This window comes from Falco naumanni, chromosome Z (genome assembly GCF_017639655.2).
Source record: "Falco naumanni isolate bFalNau1 chromosome Z, bFalNau1.pat, whole genome shotgun sequence".
Lineage (NCBI taxonomy): Eukaryota > Metazoa > Chordata > Aves > Falconiformes > Falconidae > Falco > Falco naumanni.
In genome coordinates, this window is record NC_054080.1 from 79,996,316 (window position 1) to 80,014,780 (window position 18,465).

The 18,465-nt window shown below is 36.9% G+C and overlaps 1 protein-coding gene across 3 annotated transcripts in view; it reads left to right on the top strand.

Annotated features, from left to right (window-relative positions):
- Window positions 1–18,465, top strand: part of PIK3C3 (phosphatidylinositol 3-kinase catalytic subunit type 3) — an 82,205-nt gene that overhangs the window by 8,786 nt on the left and 54,954 nt on the right. For 2 of the 3 annotated variants that reach the window (XM_040579653.1, XM_040579655.1), the window contains exons 5-13: window positions 3,537–3,623; window positions 5,718–5,813; window positions 12,186–12,257; window positions 12,698–12,787; window positions 13,360–13,464; window positions 13,782–13,874; window positions 14,522–14,707; window positions 16,036–16,190; window positions 17,440–17,527. In XM_040579653.1, the coding sequence (XP_040435587.1) occupies window positions 3,537–3,623; window positions 5,718–5,813; window positions 12,186–12,257; window positions 12,698–12,787; window positions 13,360–13,464; window positions 13,782–13,874; window positions 14,522–14,707; window positions 16,036–16,190; window positions 17,440–17,527 (972 nt within the window). The remainder of the gene's footprint in view (window positions 1–3,536; window positions 3,624–5,717; window positions 5,814–12,185; window positions 12,258–12,697; window positions 12,788–13,359; window positions 13,465–13,781; window positions 13,875–14,521; window positions 14,708–16,035; window positions 16,191–17,439; window positions 17,528–18,465) is intronic. The other variant, XM_040579654.1, reaches the window with a different exon arrangement.

Below are 18,465 nucleotides of genomic sequence, written 5' to 3' on the forward strand. Positions count from 1 at the left end.
GGTTTAGGTAACGAATATGTATAGGCGTTAATTGAATATTCATTTGTTGCATTGTATAAATGTGAGATGGATAGTCACTTCGGGCATGCACGCTTGTGGAGGAGCGATCCCCCGTGCATCTGTGCGCAATAAACATACCTACTTTATAACTTTCGAGTTATAGAGTCTAGTTCTGCACGTCATAGTCACATATAAGGCAAAGGCTGAGTCTTGTGTTATCCTTTTAGTACAATCCTAGCACATCCTGTCTCTAATATTGCTGAGATAGAGTGTGATTAACTGGCTACAGAACCGTAACTGTGCTCCTGTTACAGTCTTGCTGATAAGTTGAAAGAACCCAGACACTGAGTTTCTGTGCCTTGGTTACATCCCATATCCTGAAACATAATTGAATATTATACTTTGTCGCCGTCCCTGCCTTTCCTTTTCCTTTTTTGCTGTTAAGTTTCTGAAGTTTATTGAAGCTAATCTGAAGATTATTAGTCCCAGAGTTTATTGGAGACAGCACAAATGAAAAAAAGCCCCTATTGTGTACTGAATGGAGTTAATTCCTAGAAGTTACAGTGATCTTCCAAGGTTTGCAGCAAAATATTATTACATCTGTCAAGCTATACTGTGGTCTAGAGCTTAAAGTAATGTGAGGTGAATCAGCTGCTTTAAGCAAACAGTCTCAGAGTTGTTATGGGATTATTTTTTGTGTTTCATGGAACAAGTTCAGAACAAGGTCATCCAATACTCATGGCTTCTTAAAATGTTCTTAGCAGATCTGGAAATAAGTTTAAAAGAAAAAGGGCAGGATTTTCCTCCCAGCTGAGTAGCTTTTTAACTGCTTTTTAAATTGTAACTGCTTTTGATTAGTTCTTTATTTTGTAGAGGCAGTAACTATAGTTATTATATAGGAAAATTTTAAACCTCATCTCTGCTAGACTTAGTAGGAACTGATTTAAAGAACAAAGTCAAAATTTCTTAGTGACTAAGTATCCTTTATTGGCAGCGCTGGATGCACGGGGGATCCTTCCGCCTAACGTGCATACCGGAAGTGACAATCCATCTCACATTTATACAATAAAACAAATGAATATTCAATTAACGCCTATACATATTCGTTACCTAAACCCGCTTACTCTCGCTTCGTATGTTAATTAGCTTATCAGTCCTTTGCCTGGAATGTGGTGGTCTTGCAGGTTTGTAGGTGATTCATGTCCTTGTGACCATCTGATCTTCTTCAGGAAGAAGACTTAGCACTCCCTCCCTCTAGGTAACATTGGAATGTCTCTCATCCTTTTTTCATCCTTTTTATAAATAGCCCCTCTGTTAGAGGAAGAAGGGCAGGTGTCTCCTCAGAGCTGTGTGCCTATGTGACCAGACACCTCACCCATGACCAGTCACCATACCCACATTCCTTGAGCAGACATATACAATCAAAATTGACGTCCATTGTCCTCATTTCACACTATTTCTCCATATCAGAACCAACAGTCAGAAAAGCTGATTTAGGGTATGTATTTGTGAAGTGAGCAAGTATTGGCATTCAGAGCTAAATGTCATGCTTGCTTTCGTAAGTAATCTGCCTTAAATTTTAATTCAGGTTTTGAGAAGGGTGCAGAGGCCATGGTGTGGGCTGTAGCGTATTCTCGCTCTTTCTAACAAACTGTTTCCAAGAAAACTAAATAGGATTTTTTTTTTTTTTTTTTTCTACTTAGAGGCAAGAACCAGTATCCAAAGTCTTGTTAGACCATAACACCAAACTAACCTCTAGGGAGGTGAATAAGGAGGAAAAAAACACCCACCCAAACCACAGAGCAATGAACTTGTCTTAAACAGCAACTTTTGTGGAAAGTGAGCAAGCAAGATGATCTGTTGTTGGATATGAAGGGGCAGTTGATCAGTTTTAAAATACAAGGATAAACGTTTACCAGCTGATCTTTGATAGATAATTCCACTGATACAAGAACACTGATAGGGGGAGACTGCAGAACACTGAAATTTCATTTCACTAATGATTTTAATGGCTGTTTACAGTCTTTTGGAGACTAGACAATTATTTGCTTGTTTTGTCAGTATTGCTTCTAAGATGTAAAAAGCTATTTGATTCTGCATAATTTCTGAAGCTCAACTTGGTGTGAGTTTGTCATGTGTGTGTTCTCCATATGAGTCAGGATCTGTACCTGGACATGAAGTTGACGCTTTTCTCAGAGTACATCGTGATGGGGTTTGTATTTAGCCTTGTACTGCTAAGATATCCATTGACTAGGAATTTGACTGAGGATAATGAAACAGTACTACTGGTGAAGGTGCGAACTCTTGACCTTTTTTGCTTCATAGTGATCTGACAAACTGTGCTACCTAGACAACTCCCTTAAGTCTTCTGTGGTTTTTTTTTTCTTTTTTTTTTTTGTATAAACCTCTTTTCCAGTTCTATATGGGAGGAGTAGGCTGTTGTGTTCTCCTGCATACAATACCTTCCATTCATACGCTTTCCTAGGTCTCTTTGTATATTGCCTGTCCTCTAGCTGTCAACTGGGCAAGAAATGGCAGTTGTTGTGACTGTATGGCATGTTCAGATTTAAAGGCTTATGGGTGGGCAGGTTGCCCACAGAACAAAGCTGATGAAGTATTAGTTGTAACCCTTTTCTTAATAGGAATAATTTTGAGGATGTCTTCACTACCTATTTTCTAGACAGGTAACTGATTTCTTTGAAATATGAAAGAATGTTTTCTAGTCCCTTTGCGTCTCTTGTGTATTGCAGGACTTACTGATATCTTTTTGTGTGGAGCACTTGTGATTTCTTAGGAGCTGAAAAGATTATTCCAACTCCTATTTGTGTGGTCTTCTGCTGAATTTTTCATAAACTGTTGTGTGTCAGTGCATCTGAAACTACAAGTAGTATAGCTCGTATCTTCTTTTCCTCTCTTCTACTGATAGGCAGTCCTTTAAACAACTCTTTCCTTGCTGTTACTAGACCAATATGTGGAGGTAGGAGTAAAACTTGAGCTACTTTTCAGATGACTAAGAGGAGAGGGAGAACAAGCTCTCTGTGACTTGTTGTAAGTATGCAGCTGACATTTTGCAATGTTTAAGTCCAGTCTGAAAACTTGTTTAGGTAAGGTGAACAAGGGCAGAATTACTCAATTTGGATAGTTTTTGAAATATCTTTTTGTTTGACTTGGTAAATTTTTATGAAACTTAGTAACGCAAAAAAGGAAATATCTTCACTGTGTGACTTTGCTTAAAAAAAATAGGTTCCTGTTTTTAATGTCTTGAAAAGGCAAAGGTGATGTGCTTTGGATGTGGTTTTGGTCTTTGCTGTTACTGGTATTTTAAGTAGTAGGATTATATTTTTATGGCATGGCTTATCTGTTTACAAGGATCTACTGTGCGTGTACTGTACAAGTATTTTTTCCAGTTCTTTTATTCTCTGCCCTGCCCTTCCCCCCCCCCCCCCCCCCCCCTTTCATGTTAGTGTCTGTGTTAAATTTTTATAATCTTTTTCTTGTTCTGAGCACTGTGAATGTTGTCATGTTTTTTCATGCAGCTCACAAAGTCTCATCGACAAGGTCACATGGTGAAAGTGGACTGGCTGGACAGACTGACCTTTAGAGAAATAGAAATGATCAATGAGGTAAGTCATACATCAGACTTTTTATTCTTTTTTTTTTTTTTTCCTGAATCTTGCTAATATGGAACCTTTGCTTTCTTAGGAGACTAACTCTTAAGTATTTCTCCAATTTTTCTTGTACCACCAGTGTATATGATAAAAGGAAAAGGAAAAATAATTCTTTAAACTTCCAAAGTTGAATTTACTTTGGCAATAATGAGAATTGTAGTATGGTTTGGGTTAGAAGGGATCTTTAAAGCTCACTTAGTCCAATCCCCCTGCAGTGAGCATGGCCATCGTCAACTAGATCGGGTTGCTCGGAGCCCCATCCAGCCTGACCTTGAATATTTCCAAGGGTGCGTCTTCTACCACCTCTCTGGGCAACCCGTTTCAGATTTTCAGCACTCAATGAGAGTAAATGAGTACAACTCTTATATCTAGTCTAAATCTACCATCTTTCAGTTTAAAACCATTCCCCCTTGCCCTATCGCTACAGGCCCTACTAAGAAGTCTGTTCCCATCTTTACGATAAGCCCCCTTTTTAGGCACTGGAAGGTGCTACATGGTCTCTCTGGAGCCTTCTCTTCTCCAGGCTCAACAACCCCAGCTCTCTCAGCCTGACTTCATAGGAGAGGTGCTCCAGCCTCTGATCATTTTCCTGGCCTCCTCTGAACTTGCTTCAACAGATCCATGTCCTTCTTATATTGGGGGCCTCAGAGCTGAATGCAGTACTGCAGGTGGGGTCTCATGAGAGCAGAGGAGGAGAATCCCCTCCCTCGCCCTGCTGGTCACGCTTCTTTTGATGCATCCCAGGATATGGTTGGCTTTCTGGGCTTCGAGCACACATTGCATGCTCATATCCAGTGGTTTATCCACTAGAATAGACAGTTATCTTACATGTTTTCAACTTCAAGTGAACTTGATCACAGAAAACGGAATTTAACAACTTGGAATAGCTTGGAACAAGTGCTGTTAGGTATGATGAGCTTAACTCTAGGATTTAGATTCTGATGTGAAGCTTTTTGGACATATAGTCTGTTCCTTGGTTTTAGACCTGTTCAGCTTTATTGGTTTTGATTTTTGGGTGCTGAGGAGAAACACTTACAAGATTTGAATGAATAGTTAAAAAAAATAAAATCCGGTAGTTAAATACCTGAATGAGAATGTTAACCCTCATTGAGAAAAATCACCCCCAACTGTTAACTTACTGTATCTTGCACTACAGCTCTTATGTTGTTTTCTGCTTTGTGTGCTGAGAATATTGTTGTCTTACTTATAACTACACCTCTGGGAATCTGATTATTTTTGAACTTAAATGAATTACGAGTATTTTTTTAGAGTTCAGCCTATCCAGGTTTTTTTGTCTCCCTCTCTTAGTTTCTGTAAAAATGTGCAAATCTAAAAATTACTGTTTGCCAGAGCTGTGCCTTAAATGCAGAGCAACTCTGCCTGTGCTGGGAAGTCAATCCATTATTAACACATGAAACAAACTTGAGTTGCTCATTATTAATGGGGATGCTTATTTTTTTTATTAAATGTGTGTTCCTGGTGGTGGTTATGTATAACTTCTTGTTTCCCACCTAGACTTTAAAATTCTAAGCACTTTTTTCAAGGTAAAGCATTTAAAAAACGCATACATAAGCAAATCTTCATCTGAAAGTGAGTGAGCTGCAAATTTAATCGTTTAGTCCAAGTGTAATTTGTCTCTTTCATGGTTTTATCAAAAAAAGTTGTTCTTTTTTTTTGGTCTTCTGTTTTTTCAGTGACATGCATAATTGTGTGTAATGATTAAAAACGAAAATCCCAGCTGTCATCTGGTTATTCTTCATTGCCTTTATTCAGACCTTTAGCCCACCATCACAAGCCATTGATAAAAATAATTTTATCTGTTATGTGTGGATGTTTATCATTCAGTGGGAATGTGAGGAAGTAAGAATGTCAGGAAGAAGGTTATATGGTCTCGAGTAGTACTATGAAATGATTAACTGAATAATTGATACAACAACTGATAATTAATCAGTTACAGCATAAAGGAAGTAGGGTAATTGTTGTATTGAGAATGCTGAAAATTGATGCACTTTAATATATGATACACATCTGTGGTGGATCTCTCCTCAGAGGGAAAAACGAAGTTCTAATTTTATGTACCTGATGATTGAATTCCGTTGCGTCAAGTGTGATGATAAAGAATATGGAATAGTTTACTACGAAAAGGTATGTGCCTAGCAGGCTTTATGGTCTTCTTTAAAAATCAGCTTATGCACCTAAAATGGATGGGTTTTTCTGCTGAGGTGAAATATTCTGCTGCAGGATAGCGGTAGACAGCTGTCAGTGGCAACTGTTTATGTACATAAAAATCAAATACTGTAGATGCAACAGGATTGCAGAAGTCAATCATTCATGTAATACAGTTCAAGATTACAGAATTTAGTAAGTGTGAGTGATTAAAAACTTTTTGATTTATGGTTTCTTCAGTCATCCAGCAGTACTTTCAGAGTAGCTGTATGTAAAATTACGTCTTGTATCAGGAAGAAATGTACCATTATTTATTGGTAACTTCAGAAAAGGTAAGTTATTAAAACTTTGCCCAGGAGCTCTGCTGGTAAACATTTTCTCTAAAATGAACAAATACAAAAGTTTAGTTTTTCATGCTGCAAATGCTTTGGAAGTCAATTAAGTAAGACCTCTGGATTAAATGTCTTGCATCTTTTCTTCCTGTTTACAAAACAGGTCTCCAAATCAGTGCCTTTAGTGGTTTTTTATGAGTTCAAATTTAATGAAACGAAGGATTAATAGGGAGCTTAAGACATCAGTGTGGCATTGCCAGACATTATCAGTACTTAGATAATAAGATAATATAGAAAGTGTGTAGTGTGGAAAGACCCATTAAAATAGGAAAAGCAGTATATGTATAATCTGTTGTGTTTTTTTTTTTAAAAAGCATTGTTACTAATTGCCTTTTAAAATTTTCAACCTGTTTAGATTCATAGGAAGTCAGAAAGTTACTGAATAATGCAGATTTATGGGAAAGAGAAAGAAGGTAGAGAGACTGGAGCCCTGTTGAGATCAGAGGCGCTAACTGTAAGCAGCATCTATTCTGAGAATTAAAAAAAATCTGTGATTCAGAATGCAGATTGTTAATAAAATGGATTACAAACATTTCTGTGTATGTGACAACATTACCAGTTGATCTGGACAGAAGATCTGGGATCTAATCTAAGATTCTTGAAGAAGGTAGTGAAAAATACAGTAATAAATTGCAAAAAGCAGGATTCCACCAAAAGTACTCTGAGGAGACACAGATCAGAATCTACCTCAACTGTATGATCCTGTTGCAAGTTAAAGCTTATGAATCTTTAGAAAAACTGCTTAAATGCTATTATTCTAGCCCTTTTGAATTAAGCTGTTAGTGAGTATCTGGAACTATTACAAACAGTAGTCTTAGAATTTAACAGAGATGCCACTGCATGAGAAGTTACGGTTGTTTTTCAAATTGCTGTGGTCATAACAAAAATGAGTGGCTGTTTGAGAATTTTTTTAAGCCCTTGTAAGAGCTGTGTCTTGCAGACAAGGTATATAAATAGTACATGGGGATGTCCATGCACTGTCCAGGTATCTCATGTAGTGGTAGCTGCCTTTGTAATGCTTCTGGAGGAAGCAGCAATTCTACTTGGGACTTAGTGTCTCCTCCCACAGCCTGAGGCAAATGTGGGGTGTGTTTAGGGGGATGAAGTTTTGTTGTGGATTTTTTTTACTTTCTTATTTGTTTTTGTGGGTTTTGTTTGCTTTTTCTTTTTTGGGGGGTGAGGGTGTTGTGGGGGAGGTTGGTGGTTTGTTTTTTGTGGAGGTTTTTTCCTATTTTTTAGTTTTGTGGTGGATTTTGGTAATTTTGACGAAACTGTGCCTTAGGCAGATGTGTAGGTTAGTTTTTTAGCATTTCTTTTAGCTGACTGGAGTTGACAACGGGACTCTCCCCACCCTTCCAAGTCTTTTTGCCTTTAGAAGGGCTAGTTTCATAGCACTTGTATACACTTATTCTTAGAACCACCTATTGCAGAGGACCTTCTGATTACAAAACTCCCTTGTGTTACAAAACCGAATGAAACCTATAACGTGTCAGATTCCTCCGTGAAACAAAATAAGTTACTTACTTTAGTGGAAATAAAGGAAATATTTTTCTGGGGAGCATAATGGAATATGATCAAAATACTGAAACGTTTTACTAACCATTTTTACATTAGAATGACCTGTAGTTTTCACAGGTTCAAACTGATGAACATGACTACTGTGTGGCTTTGTGTCCTGATGATTGTTTTAATTTTTATAGCTGAACGTGACATTCCTAAAAATGATTTCTTTCTCTTAGCTTACCTCCAGAAACCTCCCATTATAGATGAATTATTCCTGATTCACACATAATACTTTTTTGTCATCATTATGTTTTTTCAGATGGGCAAGGTGTGGGAAAGAAGGTCCAGACTTCAAGCATGCGTCTCTCTTTTAACAGATGTTTCTGAAGCATGTTAAAAGTGCATGGAACAAAATAACTGTGAATTGGTTGCTCTTGTGGAAATGAAGTAATTGAATGTGTAATAGTACATATTAAAGCTATACCTAACTGCGGTTTGAGGGATTTGTTGTTACAAAGTAGCTTTTCAAGAAGTTCTTGACCCTTGTCTGGCAGCAGTAGGAAACTACTTAAATTAATGCCCATCTTCTCAGTTTTGTCATGCTTCCAATTACAGCGTACAGTATACATATCTGGCATCACCAATCCAGTACATTGAGTCTAATGAAAGCAGGTTCTGTTGTCACCTGCCTGTGACCGATAGTCGAAGTGGAGATTACTTGTCACAGTTTTCTTGATAAATTTGTTTTCAAGTGTTTACGAAGAACTAGCCTGTTAAACAGTGGCAGATAGAATTTGAGATTCTTTCACTCAGCGTTCAATTACAATGAAGTGGCAGTGGCTTTTTCCGTGTTCTCTGTGAACTTAATTTTAATACAGCATTCAAGATGTGAAGGATAGCAGTCTGCTATTAACGAGAGCATCGCTTCTGGTTCTACATTTAGGCAAAAATTCAGTGTGATTTTCCAAGTGAAAATAACACCAGCATTTATCATTAATGTTTTCTTGTGCAGATTTCAAGTGGAACCGTTGTTCAAATGAATAAACTGATTGCACTGCTCCATCTAGTTTATTTATTTTTTTTTAAGAAAGTCTGATTATCAGAGCCTTTTTCATGGCTTAAAAGAAAGAAAAAATAGTGTCTGTAGCATTGGAGGTCTGGTTTTGGTGGGGTTTTCTTGTGTGGGAGAAGTTGGATCCCATTGGCATTACTTGAAATGATGTTTTGAGTAAAGAATAAGATAAATAGAACCTCCTTCTTTATTGATGTTGTGAAACAGATTTTCAGGAGAGTCAGAACAACCTTGCTGATTCAGAATAGTCTTCAAATTTTATAGACTTTTTAAAATGGACTCTACATACATACTAACCTTAATGTAGTAAAATACCTCTAAAGCTCTGTAAGGTAGTAGTATTAAGCAAGTTAATACTTTGTAGTATTGATGCTGCTTTTGTTTCCTAGTGGCAAAATAGCTGGTTATCTCAGCTTCTGGCTCTGCTAGCAAGTAGTGCAGCCAAGAGGAGCAGATTTACAGAGTGAAGGGGTTGCTGAAGGCCCAGTGTCTGCACTGTATTTTATGCTTGGGACTAGATTTAATCAAGTCCCATGAGCTTGAATGACTGTTGACAGTGGGAAGTTACTAGGTATTGCTAAAAGTTCCCAGATGTGAACTAAAGCTCACTGGATGAAGATGATCAGGACACTTCAAAAGCACCCACCTGACCAAATTCTAATGCTAATTTAGTATTGACCCTCAGTTGTGGTGTAGTAAGTGTGTGTGGCCAGGGTTACAGTGATCCATGTGATGCTTTCCAGGTATGAGGAGAATTAGAGCTGTGTGTTAATCTAATCTGAGGGCAAGTTAAACAATTGACATCTTTCACAGGTAAACTAATGGCATTGTCCTTTCTTGAGGATTTCATTAAACTGTTCTGAAAATGTTGTTAATCCTTGATACTGTAACTTGTCCCACCAATGCTTGGCAAAATTTGGTTTCATAGCAAGTTTTGCTTCAAGCTTGCAGCTTTGTTCTAGAATGTAATAAAATGGAGGGAAGTTTTCCTAGTTCTTAAGCTGAGTAACTAGAGCTTTTGAGCTTGGCTTGTCAGCATAATCTATGTTTGAGGAGTTTAAAGAACAGTCATTATAATATTTCATTTGAAAGGTTAAAAAGAAGATGGCAGCGATGAGTTCAGAAGTCATTCTTCTGTCACTAGTTTTGTAAAAATTCCCCAGTCTTTGGTTTAGAGGGTATTATAAACATTTTGACATGAGGCACTGGAAGACTGCATTTTTTTAGTTTTGTAAGTAAGCAAATTTTTGGCAACTGTACTTTTGTCATTCTGATTCTTGTAAGTTCTGAGTTGGTAATAGGTGTCATAGGCTTTTGATCGTGGGGTAGGTGTCCCATGTTTAGCAGCCTAAAAGATTTATCAGACTCCTCTTTTACAGCTATTTTATCTGAATCTTTTCACTGTGAGAAATTGTATATAGGGATATAGATGTTAGAAACAGTTTGGTAGACATTGGAACATTTATTGGTTGCTAATGAATCTACTCCTGTGTCAAGTTTTTTCCTACAGTGTTGTTATGCGAAGGGTCTAAACAGTGGAAACTTGTTTGTCACTGGGGTATTGGTAATTTGTTGTTTTATAGAGGTTAAATCAAATTGCAGCGTTATTATGTTTTTCATTAGGACGATAACCAATTAGTAGATAGAAATTGGTCTGGCATCTCTTGTCATCAGATGTGTTTTATTTTCAGAAGGATTACACACACATATTTATTTTTTAAATGCAGTTTAACTTTGTAAAACTAGTATAATGTGATCTGAAGGTTCTGTCTAGGTGGCAAAGGTTTTAGTACAATGAATGCTGATCTGTAACTATGGCTTCAACTTAGTTCAGGCTACTTTTACAGTGATACATTAGTATTTTATTATAATTGAAATACTTTGGGAGTACTATTGGATTAAAGCTAAGTTCAGTATTGAGGCAGTATACTTTTAAAACAGGGAAACTGTAAGCAAATGTCCTCTTTCTCCTTATCAGTGTTTGCATGCATACTTAAAGACTAATGGGAAAAGCAATCCTCCTCACGTTCTGGGATCATCAGCCACAGCCAGATTGTAGGTAGATTTCCTTTAACTTGGAGTGATGTGTGTGTAGTTATTGTCATTATTTGACTGTATAATTGTTACTTCAGAAAGGCATAGGACACTAAGAAATGCAGTGGAAGTGTCTTCCTGAATGTGGATTTTAATAAGAAGAAACCTTTTACTGTAGTCAGCAACACTAAATTTATGTAGCTAGGAAAAAAAGTTTCTTCTGCAAGGGTAATGGCAATGTTCACTCCTGTGTCTTGTTGGTGATGAATAATTTTGTTACTTCTTTTGATACAAGCCCCTCAGTCTTTTATGATTTTTGGAGATAACTTTCAAAGCAAAACCATCCCAATAGGCATATTTGGTTGGAAAAATAGGAGGGAAAAAAAAAAGAGGGTGAGGGCAGAAGCAAAACCCCAACAAGTTATTTCAAAACTTATGTTAGTGAGGAATCTGTTGATACATCAAAAACGCTTTTTTTCTGAGCTGTAATTTACTCCAGAATAAATGAGAACGAACTAAGTATAAATATGGCATAGCACATATTACGCTGCTGTTGTCGTGGTTTTTCTGTTTTACTGTTTTATACTGTCTTTTAAATGAAATGTTCTTCTCTATATAATGTCAATTAATGTTTAATTACACTTCTAAGGTAAAAAATCCCAACCAGACAAAACCTGAACTGCTGGGTATGACTGGAAGATGGAAACAGTGTTGCTGTTCTTGGCCTGTTGTGACAGGCTTTGTATTTTTTTCTTTGTGCCTGGTTCAAACAGGCTTTTAGCTTCTCCTTTCCCTTATGTATGCAGCAGCAGGTTAGACTCCCCTAAGGAAAATTAGCAGGCTCTTGTCATACTGCTCTGGAGCATGACAGCACAAACTTTTAGAAGAGACTGTCACATTCCATGTGGAACCTGTATACAGACACACGTATATCTTCATAAATTAATCTCTCTTAAACTATTAGGGGATATTTTCTGCATCATGGCTGTTATTTCTAGGAAGTGGTTTATTACCAGTGGAAATACGGGCGCTGATTTGGTTTCTCTTTGTGCTGCCAGAGGATGCATGTAATAATTAAGGCAAATTTCTCCACACACCTGTGTGCCAGCATGGTAGTGAGTTGCCAAGCTGCATCTCCTCAGATGAACTTTCATTTGTCTTCCCACCTTGTTTGTCATCTGGCAAAAACTAACAAGACAAAGAACCCATTTCTTATTTTCTGTTTTCCCCTTTATAACTTAAAAAGTGAGCAAGGTGTAGTTGCATAATTCACAATGCGTTAATATGACATGTTATTTTTTTTCCTAAAACTTTAGATGTTTAATAGACTTTTAACTTTTTGTCGTTCAGGACGGTGATGAGTCATCTCCAATTTTAACAAGTTCTGAAATTGTTAAGATTCCAGATCCCCAGATGTCTATGGTAAGCATGCTCCATGTAATGCAATTTGTATTATAGTGTTTTTTGTTGAAGTTTCCCTAAATGCAGATGAAAGCTTGCCTATATTGCTGTCTTCAGTATTTTAAAATTCCAGTGGAAAGATGTATTTGACCATATGTATTTGACCACTTGAGAAATGTCAGTGGGTTTGAATTTTAAAGTTGTTTTTCTGAAGTTGCTAGATTAAAATATAAGAATTGATTTCATGTTTACATTCATCTCTTCCTTTCCATATCTAATGTGCTTGCTTCTGAGATGTAGGGAAGCCAGGAGGGGGAACTGTTGGCAAAAGAGGTCAGAGGGTGGGAATAAAGGTAAGAGGGAGTTGAAAAAGAGAGATTTAGAGGATGGTGCAGTAACTCTTGGTCACTTTGTTAAAATATTTTCTCCCTACACTCTCTTGTATGTTGTTTTCCATGTAGACAGTGCCTAAGTACAGTTCTAGAAAAGATTTCCATTATTGTGGATGCCAATTCAGTGGGACTGGTATTGGCAGCTTTGGGAACCTTAATGTAAGTGGGCTTCTACTGGCGACACTGTTTGAGCACTGTGTAATCTAACACTGCAAGAGCAAGTCTGACTGCTGAAAACTGCCTTGGCTGCTGAAATCTTGTTGACACTGTGGCTCCTATTGTGGCTCCTACTGTTGCTAACATAATATTAAGACTGGGAAAACTTTTTGAGATGTTTTTCTTGCATACAAAGCTTTATACTGCAAACATAATCTTAAGTAATGTTTATAAAGTGGCTAGCACGTAAGTACTGAGAAATCATGGATGTGTTGACTGAAACGCTTACATTTTGCAGCAATTCACCAAAAGGCAAAGCAGGGTTTGTAAATTTTGTGAAGTAAGAAACCAAACCAAAACCTCAAAATTCCGAACAACCCTCCTCATATTATTGAAGATTTTTCTAAAATAACCACAAAAAAACCAATCCAGAAGACACCGTAGTTTTAGACGTGATTTTAATTGCCATGCATTTTTCAAGATACCGATAAGTCTTTGCTAGATGGTTTCATTTCAGTAGTAATTTTCTTTGGAGTTTGAGCATTTGTAAGTGCTAACTTGCCCTCTGCATTTAGGAGAACTTAGTAGAAAGCAAACATCACAAGCTTGCTCGAAGTTTAAGGAGTGGACCTTCTGACCATGATCTGAAGCCTAATGCAGCTACGCGAGATCAGCTTAATGTAAGTCAGTCATATGAAGGCTAAATTAAATTTTATTAGGTAGGTTGTCTTAATATATGGTGAAAATTTAAGGAAAATACAGTTCATTTCAGTTTATAGAAAGTTATTAATGAAGAAATGTTGTAATCAACCACATAACCATTGTTAGGCGTCTCCATGATAGCATGAGAACTTTGCACAGTTGGAAAGATTTTTTTTTTCCCCCTAGCTATTTTTGTGTGCTGTTAGTGTTGTGCTTTGTCACAGTGTAGTCTGTTAACATGTTGATTATGCCTGTTCATGCTTTTCAACTCACTTTCTGACTATGTATCTAATAGATCATAGTGAGTTACCCACCAACAAAGCAGCTAACATACGAGGAACAAGATCTAGTCTGGAAATTCAGATATTACCTTACTAATCAGGAGAAGGTAAGTTGAATGATTTGAGTGGACTTATTTTTGCAAGAGGTGCTTCATCGGGCGCTTGTTCTACAACATCCTGTCCTTGCAGAGATAGAGAGCTTCAGTGTCTTAGAAGCTAGTCAAGATTATTTTAAACTTATGTTACTGTTCTAAAAATTAGTGACTGTTTTTTCCTCTTAAATCATGTGAACTGGCTGTTACTACAGGAGTCTTTCTACAAATACTGGCTGTCAGCTTAAAATACCAGTATTGCCAATGTTGTCTTCAGCAAAGAAAAATTATGAGAGAAGCTTCTTCACCCGTTTTAGACGAGGGATAGCATTACCAGGATAAGTAGCACCACACCAAAAGCCCAAGTAAATTGAGTAAATAATTCCCCAGCAACAGGTATTTTTTATGTAGTGGTAATTGTGGTAGAGCAGTAACCGCTGGCTTTACATTTTACTTAGAAGACAACTTCGCTGCAGGTTTTCTGGGACATGTTAAAACAATCCAGTATTGTATTGCCACTTAAATCAATAAGGCCTCCCAGGTCTGTGTTTATGTATGTATAGTCTGAATCTAGTTCTAAGTAAAGTGAAACACTTAATGTCTGAAATAATTTTTTCAGCTTGGATTTTCACTGATGAATTGTCCAATCTCTTTCTGTTTAGGCCTTGACAAAATTCTTAAAATGTGTCAACTGGGACCTACCACAAGAGGCAAAGCAAGCACTGGAGCTATTGGGCAAATGGAAGCCCATGGATGTGGAAGACTCTCTAGAACTTCTGTCGTCTCACTTCACCAACCCAACAGTTCGGTGCTATGCCGTCGCCAGGCTTCAGCAGGCTGATGATGAGGTATTCATTGGTCTGTGGGTACATGTGAAGTTAGCTGGTGTCACAATTTTTAGTCTCATTGAGTACTTTTGAAATGTTTGCTATTTTTTAAGACATTTAAGTGAGTAACATTGATGGAATAAAAAATTATCACTATGATGCTATGTACTAGAAGTTCTTTATGGAGCAAAGTCTTCATGTTATTAAATGGCCCTCATTGATAATTGCTTTAGTGTGACCAGCCAGTGATAGCTGGTTTTGACAAACAAAGTAAACCAACCCTATATTCTTCCCAGAAACCAGTGATAAATTTGGAATGGTAACCTCCATAAAAGTGCTCTGAACTTAAATAGTCTTCTAAAAGATTTTCAGCAAATCCGCCTGGTAAATTGAAGCAGTATATCATCATACTCTTTTGCTAAAGAAAGTGAGTAGAAAAGCATCTGTGGAAATAAGGTGTTTCTAATTGTATACTGATTAGAATATGATGAGCTGTGATTTATGAGTGGAACCCACTTATTAGATGCTAATCTGTTAAATTTTAATTATTTATTTTCTTTTGACAGTAAAAAAAAACCCCAACTTTGAATGCATTTCCGTAACTCTTGAATCCTTGGCAATCAATAGAGTTTAAAATAGGGAGCATAAATATATCGAAGTTTTGCAAGCCTACCTCAATAGACAAGGTCATACTCCTTTGACTTTAAAAATGTACGTTTTATAAAACATTTGAAGGGAACTAAACAGAACAAAATGAATAGTCGAGGGAATAACTTCATTACAAACAGCAAGTGAATAAAATTCTATTCTTCGATCTAAAATAGATGAGATGTGGGTTTCAAGGATCCCCAGCTACACAAGGTATTAAAAAACCCCCAAAACTTCATAAGAGAGATGAGAATATGAATTACTGGTACCATGGTCTAGATTTTATGCTTGAATTTTCTTCTTGGAGCGACAAACGTAAGGGTTTATGTTGTGGACATTGGAAGCAAGTAGGGCAGCTTAACTAAAGAGAACTTTCATAATCGCATTTGAATTTTTACTTAATTAGCACTTACTACCTTTGAGTAACAAAAACGTAGTAGTGTAGTAATTCAGTATTTTTTGGGAGTCAAAATCCATCCTACATGAATTTTTCTACTGTATATTGCTTGCTAGAGAGACCCCAATTCCTGGTCTCTAGGTCACTGTATTGTAGGTCACTAAACCCTAAGTTTTTCTATCAATTAGAATTTTCAAAACATGGTTTTCATATGGTCCTAGCCAGCTTTAACTGACCCCCTCAACTGATTTTGTGTTGGTTTTTGCTTTGTTTATTTTGTTTGCTTTTTTCTTTCCTTCATGAGGATTTGCTGATGTATCTGCTACAGTTAGTCCAGGCACTCAAATATGAAAACTTTGATGACATAAAGAATGGACTGGAACCTAGCAAGAGGGACTGTCAAGGTTCGATGTCAGAAAGCATGACAACATCTGGAACTAATGGTGCTGAAATAGACAGGTAAGAAGCTTAGATTTCCAGTAGAAAGGCAGAAACATGTAACATTTTAAGCTCTCAAATTCTGTCTCCTTTTTAGTAACCATTGCATATGCAGCATCCTATTTTATAATCCCAAGTGGTGACATAAAATTAAAAAAATAACCCTTGAGGTTTCATGGAATCTATTTCCTGACTACAGATAGTTAGAGCAAACATTCTTAATCTTGAAGTTGTGGCCTTGACCTTACTGCATGAAAGGAAGACAACTTCTGGAGAACACAGGAAAAACACTGGCATTGCTTCTTTCTGTCCTTGCAAAAGTTGGGATGTCTTCACTGAAATTGTATGAGGCTCCACTTCCAAATTCATCAAATAATATGGATCTAAAAGTCCAGTCAGTCTGAAATGGAAATAGATTTCTTCCTGCTCCTGCAAAAGAAGGTGTAGAGAGAGTTCTGTGCATGTAAAAGAGCTGACGGAGCACAATTTTTATTCTTGCAGGAATCCAAAAGAAAGACTGAAATATCTAATTAATACAGTATTGAGCAAAGTGTAAACAAACCTGGTTAACTGAAGTCTCCTGTGAATATTCAATACACATTTCCAGGATTTTTAGTTTTAAGCTTCAGTGTTTAATCACTTGTATCATTAGGGTTTATTTTAGTATTACAAGTGTATTGCTTCTATTGATCTTGCTACTAAGCTGTAGAGTGGGTGTCCTGGCATGTATGGTGTATTTGAGGCTGCAGCAACACTTAGACATTAGTAGAGCTGTCTGATTACTTCCTTTCAGGTAAATTTACTGTCTGATAATTTCTTCTTGCAAGCATTGGGTTTGTCTACTGTTATGTGTAATTGCATTACAGAGATGAGTGCTTGCAGGTGTTGTGTAGTAGCAAATTCATCTTAATAACATTTAAAAAAGCTTATCCTGAAATGCATATTTGCTGAGTTCCCATCTATGTCTGCTTGTTTTTTGTGGAAGATGAAACAAAATGCTGAGTTTGGTGTAAGCGAATGTCCTTCACACCCATAAACTATGTGGCTATCAAGGCACAGATTTTTGCCATTTTTAGGAACTACAGCTGTCAAAATTGATGTTGATGCAGTTTGTTCTGAAACAGAATTGAGATACTATCTTCAAAGATACTTCTAGTTTTCTGAATTTATTATGTTGTAGAAATGAAATGCATTGCTATTTTCATGCATGCCCCCTTCCCCTCAAGCAAGAGCTTTGAATCATGCCAGTTACATGTTTTCCTTTATGTAGTTCCCAGATCATGAGTCCTATTCCACCTGTTTCCTCACTGCCTCTTACTTCTAAGACAAAGGAGCTTGCAGACAATGAAAACCTTGATGTAAGTCAAAGGCTTTACCTTCTGTTTTTCATACATTTTTTTTTTTTAGTGACCTGGTACTGGTTTTAGTTTTTGTTTGTGACTATTTTAAATCTTTGTACTGTATCTTGCTGAATGAAGAATATAAATGTAAACTAAACATTAAGAAAATAACAATAGCTTATCTGCATTTTTGTTTACAGATTTTTTTCAGATTTTTTACAGATTTTTGCAGATAATTTATGTAGACGGTCAGACTCTCCAAAACTGGGTGACTGGGCATTGAATTGTTCATAAAATTACAGTACTCTCCTTTAAAGGAGAAAACCACTGCAAAGGCTATCCACATAGTCATTAGATATTGAGAGTTGCATGTGTTTGAGGTATTTTAAAGCAGTTTTTTTGATGGAAAACAGTTACCCAAATGTTTTAGTCTCTGCAGACTGTTCTTCCTGTAGCCATTCTTTGGTGTTGGTGTCATCTTCTTTGAACCTAAGTGAAATGCTATGTTGGTTTGCATCTGCCAAGGATTATGTTCAATTTATACCACAAGTAGAAGAGGTGTAATAAGAATGGGACTGCAGGCAAGGAAAGATAGAAGGTGTAGACAGTTTGAGGGAATCGGATTTTAATCTGATGTGCAGTTAATTGTTCTTCGTGGTGAAGATCAATTCCCTGTTATTAATCTTCCTTTTTGAGTCTCAGTACTGCATAGAAAATAAGCCTCAAATTGAGCATGTCGGTGAAGGTACACAGATTTCTTGTTAGGGAAAATCCTAAACCTTGAAAAAGCAGCTACATGGTGTGTATCTTCTACAGATTTTTTTTTTTTTTTTTAATGTAGAATTTAAAGAGGTTCAGATCTTCTGGATGCAAAACAGGGTAGCAAATCCCTTTCAGGGTTGACTCGCAGCGGGAGAAAATTGCATAGGAGGAGAGTGTAAGATACTGTAAATATA